At 44.0% G+C, this 17,680-nt stretch overlaps 1 protein-coding gene across 7 annotated transcripts in view; it reads left to right on the plus strand.

Moving 5' to 3' along the window:
• CHCHD6 (coiled-coil-helix-coiled-coil-helix domain containing 6) overlaps positions 1–17,680 on the plus strand; it is a 146,252-nt gene that overhangs the window by 86,427 nt on the left and 42,145 nt on the right. For 3 of the 7 annotated variants that reach the window (XM_067544288.1, XM_067544290.1, XM_067544289.1), the window contains 2 exons: positions 6,640–6,747; positions 10,610–10,745. The exons of 1 other annotated variant lie outside the window; for it this stretch is intronic. In XM_067544288.1, coding sequence (XP_067400389.1) covers positions 6,640–6,747; positions 10,610–10,745 — 244 coding nt within the window. The remainder of the gene's footprint in view (positions 1–6,639; positions 6,748–10,609; positions 10,746–17,680) is intronic. 3 more of the 7 variants (XM_067544291.1, XM_067544294.1, XM_067544292.1) reach the window with 1 other exon arrangement.

A 17,680-nucleotide genomic window follows, 5' to 3' on the forward strand; every position in this document is an offset into this window, starting at 1 on the left:
AGAATGTTTTATGGCGGTCCTGTAAGTGTTTGTCTCTGTCTGAGGGATTGGAGCAAATCCAGTTGTATTTGTAGACAATGGATCGTCAAATGTGTCCAGAGTGGAAGCTGGAGGCATGAAGATATGTATTTGCGGTCCGTGGGTTTTTGGTATAGGGTGGTATTAATGTGACCATCCTTTATTTGCATTGTAGTGTCCAGGAGGTGGATTTATTGTGTGGACTGGTCCAGGCTGAGGTTGGTGGGGTGGAAATTACTGAAATCCTGGAGGAATTCTTCGAGGGGCTCTTTCCTGTAGGTCCAGATGATGAAAATATCATCAATGTAGTGTAGGTAAAGGAGAGGTGCTTGGGGACGAGTTTTGAGGAAGCAGTGTTCTAGGTCAGCCATAAAAATGTTGCCATACTGTGGGGCCATGTGGGTGCTCATAGCTGTAACCAGTGCATTAATGACTTGTGTGCTAATTAGCACCCCAAGGCAAAGCTGAGGCAACACTCCTAATAATCTGGTCATTAATTCACTAACAACTGCTTTCAAGGGCAGTGTTGTTGTTTTGAACGGTAATTGTATTCATGTTTCAGAATTATATGCTCTGTATGTGAGATGCTTCTATTTATTATTGAATGTTAAATTCTCCTCATGGGGTGATAGGAAACAAGGGTAAGTGATGTTGCAGGAATTTGAGGGGTAGTGAGGATTCATTGTACATTGGAGTTCCTGTGATGTGCCATTAAGCAGGCTTAGTGCTGCTGCCATCCTCTCTGGGGTATCCCCTGGAAACACAGCACAAGTTTGAAATACAAATATACCAGGAAGGCAATCACCTTGAAGTTGGTGCTGGTCATGTTAACTTGCATGAGAGTTTTTTTGGTGCCAGTTTGAAAACATATGGTTTCCTAAGAATTGAAAGCCATGTTGACCAAGCTGTTTACTACTGGAATTTCTTGTGTTCTTTAAAGACTTTGTTGAGATTGTGTTGCTTGCCAAGACTGGAGTTCAAGGCTTTGTGTTTCTCTTGCAACAGCAACATTTCCATTGCTTAAAAGGGTGGGTGAATGGTGGTGGAGTGAGTAGTGAATAAATTGCACAGCGTGGTGTAAGTGTGCTGTGCTGTGGTGCTGAAGGCATCATCTTAGTCATGAGATGTAATATTGAAACTTTGATTGCAGAACATGCCATAGGGTCTTTACCCTGAGGTGTTTAGCTCCAATGTCCCACCTGAATTCTAATTTGGATAATTTAATTCTGTCTCTGTAAATTTCCCCTGCAGCTTCAGTAGGATACAGTAGGGTAGTGTATATAATGTATGTAGTGCAGCTGTTAGTTGTCATGTCCGCCCCAGAAATGCCTGCATTTTAGTGGTGGGTGAAGTATATACCGCAGGAAACTGGTAGAATGCTTTGCAGCCCTTCTGGAAGAAAGGTGCTATCTAAAAGTATGATGGAGGGGGTATCACTGCAAGGAAAGCATCTCTCTAGCATTGTGAGAACATCAGACTCCTCTCTTGCAGACCTCATGTCTTGCAGGTACAATAAATAAGCTGATTTTAAAACATTTTAAAAGCAAAAGGATTAGTTCTGTAGTTTTCAAATCTGTATAGGTTTAACATTTTCTCCATAGGCAGTTACCCAGTTACTCCCTAAACGCTGTAGCACTGACCATCACAACATTTGTATTCTTAGAAAAAGTAATTCATTCATTTAGTGAGCTGCACATATTCCATTCCTGAGCTGAGGTCTTAACTGTTCTTAAATGTTGTTTATCTTTTTTTTTTAAATCCCTGTTTGGGTCACCTTTAGGGCTAAGTTTTTTGTTTCAGATGCAGTTACTGCTTGCTATATTGCTTTTCTGCCTTGTGGGAGCTCAGCCATCTTCCTTTTCTGATTCAGAGAACTCCTTCCAGCAACAAGGTTCTGACTCATTCCTGTTTGGCTTCCAAAGGCCATTTTGCTGCTAACTTTAGACGCTTCATCTTTGCTTGTCAACCTTAGTAGCTTGGCATCTTTGGATGAAATGGTGTGTGGTGTTTGCAGGCATGAGATCCAGTTCTGTTAACTTCAATATCTCCTGGCAAGGAAAAGAACAGGCTGTAATTTTCTTTTCCGCTTCAAAACTGGCAGAGTTCCTCCAAAGTCAATATCCTACGTTCATCGCTAGTAAAGAATTTATGTCCAAATATATATTTGAATTGCCTGCGAAAAAAATCTCTTCTATTACACTACACAATGTGCCATCTGCCATGCAAAATGCCAGCAGAGATGAATAGTTACCTAATTTGCAGGCTCAATGGGATGGAGCCATGTCATCCTCTGTTTTGTTGAGTTTACCAGTGCTCAACAGATAACCTCAGTGTTCATAATTGTAGAGAGTATATCGATGTTACTGAAATTACTTTGACTTTGTCTAGCAAAACAGACATACAAGGTAGCAGAAGGAATTCTGTATTTGTGGAGGCCTGTAACTCAGGAACCTGTTAGTCAAATGACCCTGAATTTGGATCACTAACAGTATCCCATGCCCCTATGAGGTACGTCAAATTTCAAAGCACTTTGAGTAACTGTTCAGATTTTACAGAGACAAGGGGTGAGAAAATATCTTTTATTGGACCAGCTTCTGTTGGTGACAGAAACACAGCTTTCAAGCTACACAGAGCTTGTCTCTCTCACCAATAAAAGATACTACCTTGCCCGTCTTGTCTCTCTAATGTCCTAGGACCAACATGGCTTCAACAACAGTGCAAACAACAGATTTTAGAGCACTTATAAGATTTGAGTTTAAAGCATATAAAATGGTGGGCATGGAAACCCCTCTGACTGTTTTTCTGTGTTGGTGCATGTGCAATGTAAAAAATGTACATTTCTTTAAGTTGGATTCCCCAAACATTTGGTGAGTATCATACACTAACTTGGGTAAAACTTGAGAGATTGAGACCTTTTTGACCCATATCACATCAATAGTTTGATCTGTAGCTCTGTGCAGAAACAAACAAACAATCAAACAAAAACACCCCTCACCTACAATTTTTTTTAAAAAAATGGCTATTTTGTGGGGCTTATATCTCTGGAACTCCTGGTGCAAATAACTCCAAATTTTGGTCATTAACCCTATTCTGCACCCTAAATTTCAAGGAAACCAACTAAGCATGTTGATTTTAGAGAACTTAGAAAGGTCTACCTTTAAACAGGCAGCACAATACACCCTTAACAATAGTGGCACTCCTGTGCCACTGTAATACAGCAATTGCTTCACTCACCACTGAAATGCAGCTATCTCTGGGGTAAAATGCAGCAGCTGTTCAATAGCAGTGTTGCACAACTGTTTTATGCTGACAAGAGGTAAAGCAACATACTGTATCCAATGGAAACAGCAGAGGGAATTCAGGGTGGCAGAATTTAGTTATCTAAGCTGGAATTTATCCAGAACACTGAGGTTAATAGCTCTGTTCTTCTGAGAAGTCCTAGGGGTGGTTATCTCTCCACTTCAGTCCACCTTGTCCTCTTACTTGACATAACATAGTATTTGTCAGAGCGGAATGGGCTTTAGTTCTGCCCTATTTAGTAATCAATCCACAGTAGTGTCCAACCCTGATGCTTTGGAGGAAGGTGAAACCAGGCCAGTTGAACAGCGTTCTTAGGAAGGGCAGGAATACTTTCTTCCTGACCATATAGGTTATGCTTCTGAAGCATGCAGTCTGGGTACCTCATCTTAGTATGTATAATAGAATATTATTGAATCATGGAAGAAACCTATTAGATCATTCACTCAATACTCCTGTCAAAGCAGTCACCACATGACTATCCCCTTTTTAATTCTAGCTATGTTATTGAACTGACCTGCTGGGGCAGGGAATTCAAAGAAAGTAGTGAGATCATAGTGCTGGGTTTGTGATATTGCAGCATCCTCTAGTCCTCATCTGATCACCAGCTGATAGCTTCCCAGATAGTTTCCACAGTTATTTTCTCTATGGTGATGAGTTTGTTATTAATGACTGAAATGCTTCAGTTGTGTTTAATTTTTGGCTATAAATGTCAAGGATGCAATAATGCCTGTTTGGTGTATTCCTCCAGAGTTATTTTCCTGACATGTTAAAGAGAAGCTGTCAGTGACAGTCCAATACCACCAAAAGGAGAATGCAGTTTTACAGGTCAGCTGGCCACTTATATGTTTTTGTGTATGTGCAATATCATACTGCAACATACAGTATCTGATCATAGCACCAACATGCTCACTCTAAAATTACCCACAACATGCCCTGTGATGTAAAAACATCCCACTGTGTGATTCCCAGCTCATGTAGACATACTGACACTTGCTCCCATCAGGGTAGCACCCTAAAAATAGTACTGTAGTGTAGCCAGGATAGCACAGCCAGCAGTGAGTGTGGCATGGATGAGCTGTGCCGGCCATGGGTCCACAGTGTTCAGGCAGCTTCGTACTCAGCACAGCTAGCCTCTGCCACTGCTTGCCACTGCTGTGCTACCGCAGTTATGCTACTATTTTTAGAGCACTAGCTTGCTGAGAGGTAGCGCGAGTATATCTACACAAGGTGGGAGTCAGAACCCCAGCTCACAGTGTAGAGATACACTGGTAACATAGGCTATGTCAGTCCTGACCTGCAACACCCCGAGCTATCTATGCCTAGGATCCTCATACAGCTCTGTCAGTGCACCTTGTTCCTGACGTGCCACACCACCTGCTATCTCAGGCCCAGGCTTTTCCTGAGTAGATGCATGAAAATATCTAGGTTTAGATTCTCACCGCTTCTTCTCCGCAAACTCCTTTGTAATTGCAGTATACAGTTCAGCTCCCCAGAGTGTAAAAGAGTAACCTGCTATGGCATTTTTTTACTACATCTGGGACCTCTGTAACAATCAACTAGTTTGTCTGGTGTATGGTAACCAATAGGAAATTGCTCTCCTCCACCGGCCTACGGAGCTGCTATGTCCTAAAACAGTAGGGCTTGGTCTTCACCTCGCTGGTGTATTTATAGTTGTAGGACAAAATAGCAGCAAATACTGTTTGGGGTTAGAGATTTTTTCCAGGTGGTTGGGCAGGGTTGTGGGATACATCAGAGCCACAATTGTAAGGTACACCAGGGTGTTTTTATTTAAGCAACTGACTTCCAGAGTTGGGAACTCTGTCCCAGAAGGGTCAAAATCCTGCCTCTGAAAGCACATGAACTTTATGATGTGGGGATGCACATGTGGTGGAAAGGCAGGAGTTTATGTGGACTGGTCTCCCTTCCCTGACTGACTAGGAGTAATGAGCATGTTTTCCATTAATATTTAGAACAGAATATCCTCCTGTCATCCTCTGTAGTTGGCAGCATTTACAGCCCTGTTTTCTCAGTGCAACTAACCCCAGGAGTAACTTTAAGGTTAAATGGCACTTACCTCTACCAAAGTTTTGTGCAACAACCACCCTTCAGTTACCCCGTAATAGACTCTCTTCTTCTTGTCTAGCCTTCTGTCACTGTGCTGACACTGAGGGCTTGTCTTCACTATGCTGCTAAGTTGATCTAAGTTATGCTAGTTACATTACGTAAGTTACCTAACTTAGGTCCACTTACTTTAGATCAACTTGCTGCGGTGTCCACACCATACTATGTCAACAGGAGACGCTCTCCCGTTGACATAGCTTCTGCTTCTTGTTTAGGTGGATTACAGACATCGACGGGAGAGCACTTTTCCCTGAGTTTAGTGTGTCTGCACCAGATCCACTAAATTGGCACTGCGGCGCCAATGTAGCACAGTAGTGAAGACAAGCCCTGAATGTCTTCCTCCCAGATGCCCAAGGCTCTCCACCCCTCCACTTCCCAGTCCTGAGTCCATGATCTTCCTTGTAAAGGTGGCGACCTACCACCAGCAATTAGCTGGGTACTTCTCCATGGCCTATTACTCTGCCTTGTTCCTCCCTCTGGCCACCTCTGCCTGTGGGGCCTGGATCCCAAGGATCTTGCCATAATCTATCCCTGTAATAGCTGACTTTCTCAGTATGTGTGTGGGGGAAAGGGAAGCCTTACTTTTTGATTAATTGACAAACATTCTGACCAGCTCTTTTTACTAGCCCAGAATTTATGGTGGAAATTCTTTAGGAACCTTGCTTTAACCTCCCAGACATTCTGCACTTCATCATTGGCTTTATATTCACACAGAAATGAATTTGCCAAGACAGATGAATGCAGCTGTTGGCTGGAGCAGCAGTTACCTGCTGCTGCTGAACAGCCAAGAGAGGGTTAAGGAGGAAACTTCTTCTGAGCCACTAGATTGGTCCTGACTAAGATGAATGTCTAATTCACTCCCAGCGTCCTTACTGCTGCCAGTAATAAAAAGCTTGCTTCACATATTCACCCCACTGCAGACGTTTCTCTTAAATTAAATATCAGGAGGAGATATAATAGCATGATTCCACGCCAAGCCAATATTATCAGATTGATGTCAGCAGTGATAATAGAAGAAGGATAAGTTGATGAGATTTCATTTATTAAATCAAGGAAATACAAGGAAAGAGATAGGAATTGGTAACTCTAAGAGTGTCGAAATGCAGCAAGATCTCTCTGGCCTCCATGCTTACCTCAAGGGATGGCAGAGAGAAAGATACCCTTTGTTTCATTGAAGAAAACCTCTCCCTTCTTTTCCAGACAAAGACCTGATTTAGCTTACTCAGTGGGAGGGGGAGAGGAGGATCTGAAATCCTGGATTTCATGTGTACACAGCCTTCCTTCCCATTGGACAGCAGAGAAGCAAAGGTTTGTTTTCTCCCAGTTTGATGAGAGAGGCATAACTAATGAGTTTTTATTTCTAGTCTCAGCTGTTCCTCTTTCCACCTGTTGACTTATACCTTGCCAGATACACAGACGGGGGATAAATTATTGACTTAGCCTCTCATATTGCTGTCCTTCACTTTTCTTCCTGGGGCATTGCTCAAGCCCCTAACCTTGCAACCCTTCTTTCTGTCCTTTCTTCCAGCCCCTGTGAAGGAGTCCCATCTATCAGTTTCAGTAACACTGGTGGGAATTATAACTCAATATGTTAAACAAGGTCTATGAGCCTAGCCTTCTCTGGAGCCAGTATATTCTTTTTTTTAAAAAAGGAATACATTTCCTTTTCCTTTTTAAAAATAGAATGAGCCTTGAACTTTTCCAAGGAAAGCCCCAGATATGTCACTGCACCAGGTCCCCTCATCTCCATTTTTATCTTACCAACAGCAACCCAGCGGGAAGGCTCGAATACCGACTTTCTCAGAGAAGTCAGCTACAGCCAGTAGGCTCAAACTGGAGGGGGGGTGGAGGGGGCAAGGTACTTTTCCAAGATCCACCCACAAACCAAGCTCTGCCTAGTTCAGAGGCCAGAATGGGATATCATTTTCTGTAGATTATGGAGGTGTTCAAAGTATAACATTCTGCAGGACATTCCACTAGGTTCCTCAGGCTTGGCTCCCTCTCAGTGGGGTTCAGAAATGCCCATGAGTGGGGCCAGATGAAGGCATAGGCATAATAGTTGCTTGGGGCCATCCCTCTCAGTCATGCAGTGATGTCACAATCGAAGTTCTCTGGTTTAAAAACAAACATTAAAAATGTGATCCAAGAGGAAGCAACGCAGTGATGTCTGCCTGAGGCTGCACTAGCTGTAACAAAGGGAGGAGTAGCAGCTATTGGAATTAGGGAAGAAACTGCTTAGCCTTACGTTCACCACCAGAGCAGTGCAGGCACCTCCTTCTCTGAGTGAGCATGGTGGGGCCAGGCTGGTGGGGTGCCCCACTGGGCTCTCCAAGATAGCCTCCCCTTTGGTGGGGTTCGCATGACCCCGTGCTAACTCTTCCCCTTTAGTTTCTTAGCTCCACAGGTCAGATTGAAGGCTGGGGGAGAAATGGTGAAACCTCCCAGAAGCCACCTGCTTAATGACTTCAAAATGAGCTTTCACTTGCAGTAGATCATGCAGATCTGTGATCTTCCTGCTCTTTCCCTGACATGTTTTGATCAGCAGTGAGATAGTTAACAGACCTGGTATCTAAATTATTATTGGGCATGTCATAAATGGGACCGTTCACCCATTCAGAACTATTGTTTCAGTCTATCTACAAACTCAGGCAGACATTACTGCATTAGTTGCACTCCTTCAAATTTTTAAGGTTTTCTTTACAACTATGGAACTCTGCTTTCATTTAAAAAAAAAAAAAAAGAGGTCATGTCTAAATACAAGTTGTACTGATTTACCTAAATAAGTTTAGTAACAGACTTGGTTAAATCAGCACAATTCATTTGTGCAGACACTCTTAAATCGATTTAAGAGTGTCTTAAATCGATAATTGATTTAACTGATTTTACGTTTTATTATCTAGTTTATCAATCTAAACCTATTTCGTTAAATTGGTGCAACCTGTGTGTAGGTGAGGTCTTGGTTTTCATTTTGAAAAAAATATTAATTTATTGAAGCAGGAATAAGTTTTGTGATGACTCTGGCTAATGGAAATTCAGTTGCTGTGTAAACTCTCTGCTCTTCAGGATGTTCTGTGAAGCAGTGGCAGATAGAGACACTGATGATCCAGCTGTTTCCCAAGCAACCTCTGTCATTTTACACTGGTTGATCTCTCACCTCTTGCAGGGGAGAGGCAGTGGCAGGCACCTCTCCAGCTTCTTTCTATAACTTTTTTTTTGTTTTTAACTCTGTGCAGTGCGGCAGTCTGGGCAAGAGGTGCCATGAACCCTCAAGTGTATCCTAACTTTTCTTTGATCTTAGTCAGTGCTATGACAGACACCATAGCAAGTACAGGTGAGGAACCAGCAAATAAGGGCTTAATGGCCCTTCATTCTGAGACTGGCAAAGTGAAACTCAAATACTCTAAAATGTATCTGTCCATCTGAGAAGCTAATATTGCACTGTTAAATTCAGGTGAATATAGATGAATGATCTCATAACATATTGTATCTTTTTTTCCCCCTTCCATCCTGTTGGATGAAGTTACAAAGTACACTTTAGGGTTTTTTTAACATGCTGAATTAAAAACCTAATTTAAAAAGTCTTAACTTTCCCAATGAATTGAGGGTTTTGATGGTATTTCCTGACCTAGCACTGCTTGGTATTGTTTCAAAGGTCTCAGAGTTGATTAGAATGATATTAAAATTGCAGTGACAGAGCAAAATGCCAGCCTTATGGGTTTCTGAAGCTCCCTGCAAGTTCTTTTCCATTTCAAGCTTTTGGAAGGCTTTTAAAAGATGTTCTTGTTTAATATGACACAAAATAACGAGCACAGTCCAGTGTCAAGGGACCCTACATCGAAATTACCTTTCTTTTAAAGACCATACCATTTTTTAGGTGGATGGGGAGGAGTGTCTAAATTAGTCTGACTGTGTCTGATTCAAGCACCGTGACATTGCTGTTACTTTTCATGCTGTTGTTGGTATGTGAGGCATGTTTCTGATAATGCTAGAGTTTTGCCCTTGAGACTTGGTGGTATGATCAAGGCTAAAGGTGCACTTCTTGGGCAGTGTCCCAGTACAATTTTCTCTTAGAAGTACCCAGACCTTGACTTTGAGATAACAGAATATTTTACCCTCATTGTGCCCTCCTGCATGCACCCACAACCTAAAAAATGTGTGGACTGGAGGTTCATCTGAGCTCCCTTCACCCCCATCTTCACTACAAAGGATCCAAGAAGCACAGGATTTTTAGTTTGTTTGCCCAATAGAAAGAAATGTGACTCAAATCATAGCTTGAATATGCAGCAGGTGCAGCATCCAGATGCTTCCTCTCAGCACCTTCCTGATCATGCAGGGAAGTCCATAAGGATGCATTGATGACACATTTTTTGTTGCTCTGGAAATGAATGTGATGTCATAGCACAGGATTACAACTCGCCTGTAGCATCAAGTGCTGTGGAAAGAAGAGCTGGGCTCAGTGTTCAGACACAGACCTACAAATGTCACAGTACAGGAAAAATGGGGATTTGTGGTGTAGTAGGTTACATCTGAGAATGTCTGTCTTCTTGTGTGAACTCCCTCCTTAACAAGTGCACACACTTGCACAAAGTTCTAAAGTGTAATGCAAATTCTTTAGTTTGTGCTTACCTCTCTGTGTGGATGGTGGCACTTTGCTAGCCAGCAGCACGGTCCTGGTGACCCCCAAGCCTGCTGTTTTTTGAAGTGCTTAAATAGCTGTGACTTAAACTGGAGAATGTGAGGTGGTTTATTCAACAAGTCATGGTTGCTCCTCAGACTCGTAGGGTGGACCTCTTGTTGTTTTGGAGAGTCCGGTTCAGCCCGGATTCCAGGGATTTACTTCCAGCTCTGCCAAAGATTTCTTGTGTAATTTGGGCAAATCATTTAATCTTTGTGTCTGTTTCCCCACTTGTTGAATGGGGATAACCCTTCCTAACCTCATGGCAGATTATGAGGCTTGTATTTGCTAAGTGCTTTGAACTCCTCAACTGAAAGGCACTGTGAAGGGAATGGCTTCTTTGGTGATTGCTATTCCTACTGGATAACTTATTTTCTGAGGACTTTTCTGGTGGATCCAGTGCAGAGGCTGGTATGTGTATGGGAACTGGTAAAGTTAAAGTGTAGGTGAATATTACCTGTGTCACAGATCCTCCTGTTGTCATTTTCTCCACAGGCGGAGGAACACTGAGCCTCTGTGCGCAGGGCTGCAATCAGAGATTCTGAAGTGCTACCAAGAAAACAAGCATGAAGTGCTCAAGTGCTCAGAGCTGGCCAAGGAGTACCAGCGCTGTGTTAGTGCAGCTCAGAAGGTAACAGTTCCTTCCCTGCCGCATCCTGCTGGCTTTGTGGTCCTCTCTGCATGGTGTTTTCCTTATGGGGCAATTTCTCTCAGATTGCTGACAGGCCTCAATCTCTTCCCTGGCTTCCCCATAGGCTGCTGAACCCTCCCCCCAATTGCAGTGGGTGCTGATGCTCTGAGTTAGTGCTTTGAGACAGTAGTGCCAACCACTGCTGAGTTTCTGCTAAGCTTCTCATGAGTCCCACGTCTCAGCTTTTCCTGTGGATCCTCTAAGTGCTCTCTATCTCCCATTATTGCACCCCAAAATTGGAAGGTTTGCCTCCTATTGATGTTGCTTGCAGTTAATTTCTCTAATTGGCAAATTAAACCAAGGAGTTTCCTCTGAGAGATTATAGATAAGGTTAAGATTTTGTCACTTTCATTTTTAGTAAAAGTCAGGGACAGGTCGCGGGCAAAAAACACAAATTGATAGAAACCCATGACCTGTCCCTGGCTTTTACTAAAAATAACTGTGACAAAATAGGGCTGCTGCGGGGAGGACTGAAGCCTGAGTGAGAGGGATGAGAGCCCCAGCCCCACTGTGGAGGATGGGGGCAGCGCTCGCCATCATGGCGGCTGGGAGCTCCACGGGCTCCTGCTGCAGGGCTGAAGCATAAAACGTCACAGAGGTCTCCAAAAGTCACGGAATCCATTACCTCCATGACATAAGATTATCCTTCATTATGGATTTCCCAAAATTGCTGGCGCAGCACAAAAAACCTGCATCCCTTATGATCTGATTTTCAGAGGTGCAGAGTGCATGCAGCTTCCGTTAACATCCATCAATTGTGGCTGCTCAGCACCTTGGAAGAATTAGGCGATTAGTATATGAACAAAAGTAAGGGAGTGGAAAAGATGCACAATTCACTGACCACTTCCACTGGAAAAATCACGCTTTCCAGACCTTTCAACTGGCAAAAATGGTCTTTGAGATGGTGGTGGGTATGAAATAAGATGCCATGTGGGATTTCTAGTATGTGAGGAAAGGGGAAAGTATCCTTCCAGGTACAAGGCCATCATCTGACTGAGCGATTTCTTGAAGGGTGTCAAGATTTATGGTTGAGTGGACTTCAGGGCAAAAGCAGAGCTTTGTAGGGAATGAGAGACTGAAATACTTCTCATGGGGTCACCTGTGTGAAAGGGAGAGGCTGGGGTTGTTGTGAAGAAAACCTTTCTCCTTTGCATTTGCATTGTGAGGGGAAGCTTTATGCCTGATTTAAGTATAACATGAAACAAGCTGCTAGCCGGCTCCCAGAAGAAGCCCCGACAGAAGGAGATGGGAAAATTGTCAGGATATATTAGACCAAATGTTGTTGCAAGTCCTAGTGGAATTTTTTTCTTCCTGTTTACAAAGAAGGTCTTTGTATGTCTGCAAATCAGCAAGGTTAAAGCTGCCAGGGAAAGGGCTTTTCTCTGATATCTTTAAAGTCCCCAGCTCCCAAAACGTGTGGTTTCTTTTTCTTCCTCTGCAGCAGCAGCACAGGCCCTGCTTTGCTTTAGAGCACAATCTCTGCCTCCTGTTGCTGTGTGCAGAGCACAGCACATCTCTTGCCAATCTCCGTTAGGCAATGCTTCCTTCATGCCTCCTGTAAATCAAGCTTGTAGCCTTTTCAGCAGAGTATATCTTTAGCAAATGCATTTACCAATACATCTTTATTGTGCCCAGTGCAGACGGAATGTGATTACCAAAGAAGACAGATTGCATTAAACTTCAGCATATTCACAAGCTGTAGCTCCAATTCGCCTGAGAGAGAGGCTGGGAAGCTGCCAGTCCTGAGCCCCAGCCTGACATTATTAAAAAGTAAATTGGAAGCTGAATGACTGGTAACAGCAGAGGGCAGTGAAAGATCCTATTAACTTGGAGTTGTGGGGTTTTTTGTTGTGTGTTTTCTTTATAAACCAAATATCTGGGCAGTTTTAGTTTCCAGAGACTCTTGCGTATGGTGAACCTTGCTAGAAAGTTTCCTTGATTTTGTGGAAATCTGTAGGAAAGAGCTGCTGACAGGGTGTTGAAACGCATATTAAATTGATTTGCTACAGACGATGGCAGGGTGGCAGGAAATCTCTCTCTGTGCTGGGATGGGGGATGGAGGGGAGAGGCTTCTGTCCGGGTGCCTGTGAGCTCTGAAGTTAGACATAGGCATTTGTGGTGGATTCTCCATCACTGGACATTTTTAAACCAAGATTGGCTGTTTTTCCAGAGAATATGCTCTACTGCAAACAGGAATTGTCTGTGTTCTACAGGAGGTCAAACGAGATAATCACAGCAGTGCCTTCTGTCTTTCTAATCCATGAATTAAAGGGTTCTGAAAACACTGGACCAAATGGAGCCTTGCTGTAAGCTCTTACAGCTTCAGTGAGTTCTCCAGCTTACCCCAGGGTTAAATCTGGCCATGGTGGTTAGCCCCACTGGTTTCTGGTGCCCTCTGAACCCCGAGATGTGGCCATTACCTCAGTCACAGGTTGCTGGCTATGTTTCATGAAAGGCTATTACAAGATTAACAACAAAATAGACTTTTTTTAATCTACATTTTATACCGAATGCCCCTCTGCCGCAAGCTCCCCTGTACATTCCATTGAGTCAGCTTGGAGAAAGGTGGGAAAGAGGGAAGACCACTTCATGATGTTTTTAAACTGAGCTTCGTTTCTAGATAGTGAGGTCTAGACATTGGCATCTCACTGACCACTGTATACAGGTGACTTCAGTTCATTTGATACAGAAGCTTTGTCTGCACTAGTGCCCTTCATCAAAGATCTTGTAGTGCTCTGAGAGCTCCTCCCGATGGTGGCAGAAAAGTGCCCAGGACATACTTTAAACTAGACTCAGGATGGGAGGGCTCTGGGTTATGATGGAAATGAAGATTACAGCTTGCAGTGGATGGCTAGTGTTCCTCCACTCCTTCTAGTTACTGTATTGATCAGAGCCTGGCCTTTTGTGGAAAAAAACCGCATTCTTTCTGAAAATCTCCCTGAGCGAGAAGTGTTGCATGTGCTATGAGTGCCCCCAGCCTCCTAACAAAAAGATAAAAGAATTCTCTTCTTTCTTGTTTTTCCTTGTTTAATTTCACCCCCTTTAGTTTTAAAAATATATTGAATGAGACATTTCCTTCTCTTCCTGGTTCCTTTGCCTGTCTTCGCTAATCCAATTGCACTAGTCCAAGGGTGGCCAAACATAATGACCCTCTGAGCTGCATAAAATAATCTTCACAAATTCAAGAGCCGGAGTGCACCTGCCAGGGCTTAGGGCTTCAGCCCCCTGTGGGGACAGGAGTCTCGGGGTTTCAGCCCTGCCGGGGCTTGGGTTCTAGGCCCACTTCTACTGAAGCCCCAAGCCTAGGCAGGCATGCCCCGTGGGACTGAAGCCCTGAGACTCCCTCCCTACTGAGAAGAAGCCCCTAGCCCCACTACTCAGCCACAGGGCAGAAGTCCCAAGCAACCTCTGCCAGTCTGGTAGGCAGAGAATGGGGGAAAGCATGGGGGCTCTGCAAGCCACCTTTAACTGTAAAAGAGCCACATGTGGCTCACAAGCCATGGTTTGGCCACCCCTGCACTAGCCCTTTGTTGGGGTCCCAGTGAGTTCTGAAAGAGTGACTAGGATGACTCTGGATTTCTGGAAATTTGCTGTTTATTAAGGAGCAAAGGGGAGAGGGCAGCCAACTGTCTGCAGGCCAAGAGCTGGGATTCCTAATAATGCAGCAGAATGAGGTAGGGAGGAGAATGAGATGGCAATAGAGGCTCCAGGGCTGTGTGTGAGTTTGACAGTGTTGGGCGAGCTGCCAGGGTCAGAGTGACCAATCTCAGCAGGGTACTCTGCAATGCAAGGGGTGTTTGGTGGAAAGCCAGCTCAGGGAAAGAGCATCCCCAGAGGGATCTTGGGAAGAAGAGGAAGAGGAATGCTGTTCACCTGATGAAAATCAGGGGACAAGGGAAGGAGAGACCCCTTGGTTCCTGGACTCTATCTCTGTGCCGTAAAGATACTGCTACCTGTGCCAGGCTGTGGAAAACCCTTTGGCTCCTCTTAAGATGGTGGCTGTTTTTACTCTGTGGGCCTGATGGGGCAGAGGCTGATGGGCAGGGATGAAGTGAAGGGGTGTGCAGAGGAAATGTAAAGGAAATTCCCTCTTCAGTGGCTTTGACCCAAAAAGTATTCTTTATTTACTTCTTCTTAAGCAGTGTGTGCAAGTGAATGTGGGACTACTTTTTCTAATGTCTCCTCCTCCCAGCAAGCGAGAGGAACTTGGGAGGCACTTTGTGAGACCCGGTTTCAAATCTCCCCTGGAGCCTATCTAACAATGCGTATAGAAGCCTTCGGAGTGATTCTAGTGGATATTGTTCCACCTAAGTACCCTACATTATCGGCGCACCAGCATCCTGAGCTTGCCCTGTCTTGCTTGCTGGGAAGTACATTGACTATCAGATTGGCCTGCTTGTGATGTCTCCTGTTTAGCCTGGATCTATTTTCATATCTCTGCAGAACGTCAGACAAGAAAGCATAAAATCACTGCTTTTAGACCTAAATAAAAGCCTGGATAAATGGTGATGATGTGGGAGGGGCAGCTCCCATTGTGTCTCTTCAAATTGTCTGTAGTTTATTGACTGCAAGTTTCACCAGGAGCTACCACAGCTTGCAGACAATTAGTATTGAAAGACGATGCTGCTATTTTCTCTCATGCCAATGGGGGGCAATGGAAATCTGGTTAATTTGTTTCTTGGAGCCCAGATAGGGGGAGACATGTCTTTATGAGCAAATGGCAAAAGCCTGTGTATTTTATCAAGCCTCTGGCCCCCATCCTGATTAGACCCCCTGGGCTTTCTGCAATATTTTATTGTCTCTCTTTTCTGTAAACATGTCCCTATGAGTGTTTTGTTTGTTCCCCAAAGGCTTTTCCCCCTCCTGCCCGAGAATGGATAGAATCCAAATGTCACCTACGGTTTTAGTTGTTAGAGAATGTTCTTCCTGATTTGTTACATAACCTATTATTACACAATCACATTTCCCAACAGCCCCCACACAGAAAAGGTGACCCCTGGTGATTTCATAGTAACCTACAAGATTGAGCCAGTGGGCCTGACATCTTGATCCCTCTCTCGCCTCACAAATGCCTTCAGAGGATTGCCTCCCTGTGAGTGGTGGTGTTATTCCTTTCCTCAGACTGCTACCCCAGTGTCACCAGGACCTTTCTTTTATGGACCAGCCAAGCTGATATTTTGGCTTATTTGAAGTTTATGGCCAGGCTGCGTTATGCAAGGCTGAGGCCACACACAGGTTTCACTCAGTAGGGTCCTGCCACATAACCATTCTCTCTTGTCAGTAGCAGGTACCTACATAAAGTTGTTATGAGGAGTTCATAATTCTCCTTTATCTTTTTCACTCTAACTCTATACTACCCACCACATTACACAAAAATATGAGGGAGGAAAACTTTGGCCAGATATGCTGGGGTGAATGCCTACTCTGAAGAGGTGTGCCAGAGGATTTTTAACAATCTTGTAGAGCAGGCAGGACCTCATTAAAGTTTTTTTGAAAAGATACATACCTACACTCAGAGTATACCACCTGGAACATTATAGCTCAACTCAGAAGGCTGACGGACAGTATATCCTTTTGCAATTCAAATGTAGTTTCAGAGAAGTCTGTATTTTATACCTGGAGCTTGGCGCACTCAGCCGTCCCCTGTGGTACACTCCCACTCTACTGTCTGCATATGTCCACCTACCTTTGTTTAAATGCAAATGGATCTGCAAAGCTTTCTCTTGCTTTCCCTGTAAAGGTAGTTCAGTTTTTAATCTTTCTCTCTTCCAACCTTTATTTGTGCAAATGCTGTGGTGATAACACTATCGGAGGAGTTTATGACTCAATAAATGGCCCTCACAAGGGAATCATTGGAGAGGCCGCAAGTTGCAAGCAGCTGCTGTCTATTTAGTCATAAACTCTGAGGAGAGCAGCATCAGATTAACTGCACCCAGGCGTTCTCCTAGCCTATTATTTGAATAAGAAAAATAATCCATATTTTGCTTTTAAATTGTAAATGAAGAAGAACTGGAAATGGTTATTGTTTAGATCCTCAGGCAGAGGTTCCTGTTCTGAACAGTCTCTATATGGTCCATACACAAAAGTTTTTCACGTGCCCTAGAGTTCATTGGTGTAAAAACTAAAATTATGGAGCTGCCTGAAAAGACATAAACTGCCCTCTTAATATGTGAGGCATGTCCCCAAGTAAAATGCTGGCCTACTTAAAATGGAAATGGCTGCTGCATGCACCCAGTATTTACGAAGCTAGAGGCATGAGTTCTTTATTTTGCTCTGTATCATAGAGCTTCACAAAGCCCTGGTGTTTGCAAGCCTGGCGTATCATCAGTATGTATTAACTCATGTGAACAAGTGCCTTTCCCTATCTGTGCTGCACAGTCCACATGCTATGTGAAGCCCAAATGTGACACCTTGGAGTTTGGCATTATTCAAGAAAACAGTGAGAACAAGCAGCTCAAAACTTCTTCCCATGTTTGGCTGTGCTCCAGAGTTCTTCCTCCAGTACTGCTCAGCCCACACTCTATCCCCCATTTCCCCCATACGCCATGAGCTCTTATGTCCAGGTAAAGTCACCTGCCTCAGCAGCTCCCACTTAACCTTTTCCCTGCAAGAGCAACACCTAACAGGGTGGCATGTTCCAGGCAAAAATCCTTGTTAGCCTGATAGGGCAACACGGAGTTGTATCTTTAGTTGTGTGTCTTGGAGTCACAGGGTATGCCTCATCCTGTAACAGTCTCTTGGGAGTGAGCCCATTAGGGAGCTGAGCTCCATGGACCCACAGGTCCATGACCTTCAAGACTGGAGCTTTAGCACCAGCATTCCCCCCCCCCCCCTCTGACTCCCTGCAGCAAAGCCAGACTACTGCAGGAGGCTTG

This window comes from Emydura macquarii, unplaced genomic scaffold, assembly GCF_026122565.2.
Source record: "Emydura macquarii macquarii isolate MOO-44397 ecotype Brisbane River unplaced genomic scaffold, CSIRO-AGI_Emac_v2 contig_968, whole genome shotgun sequence".
Taxonomy (NCBI): domain Eukaryota; kingdom Metazoa; phylum Chordata; order Testudines; family Chelidae; genus Emydura; species Emydura macquarii.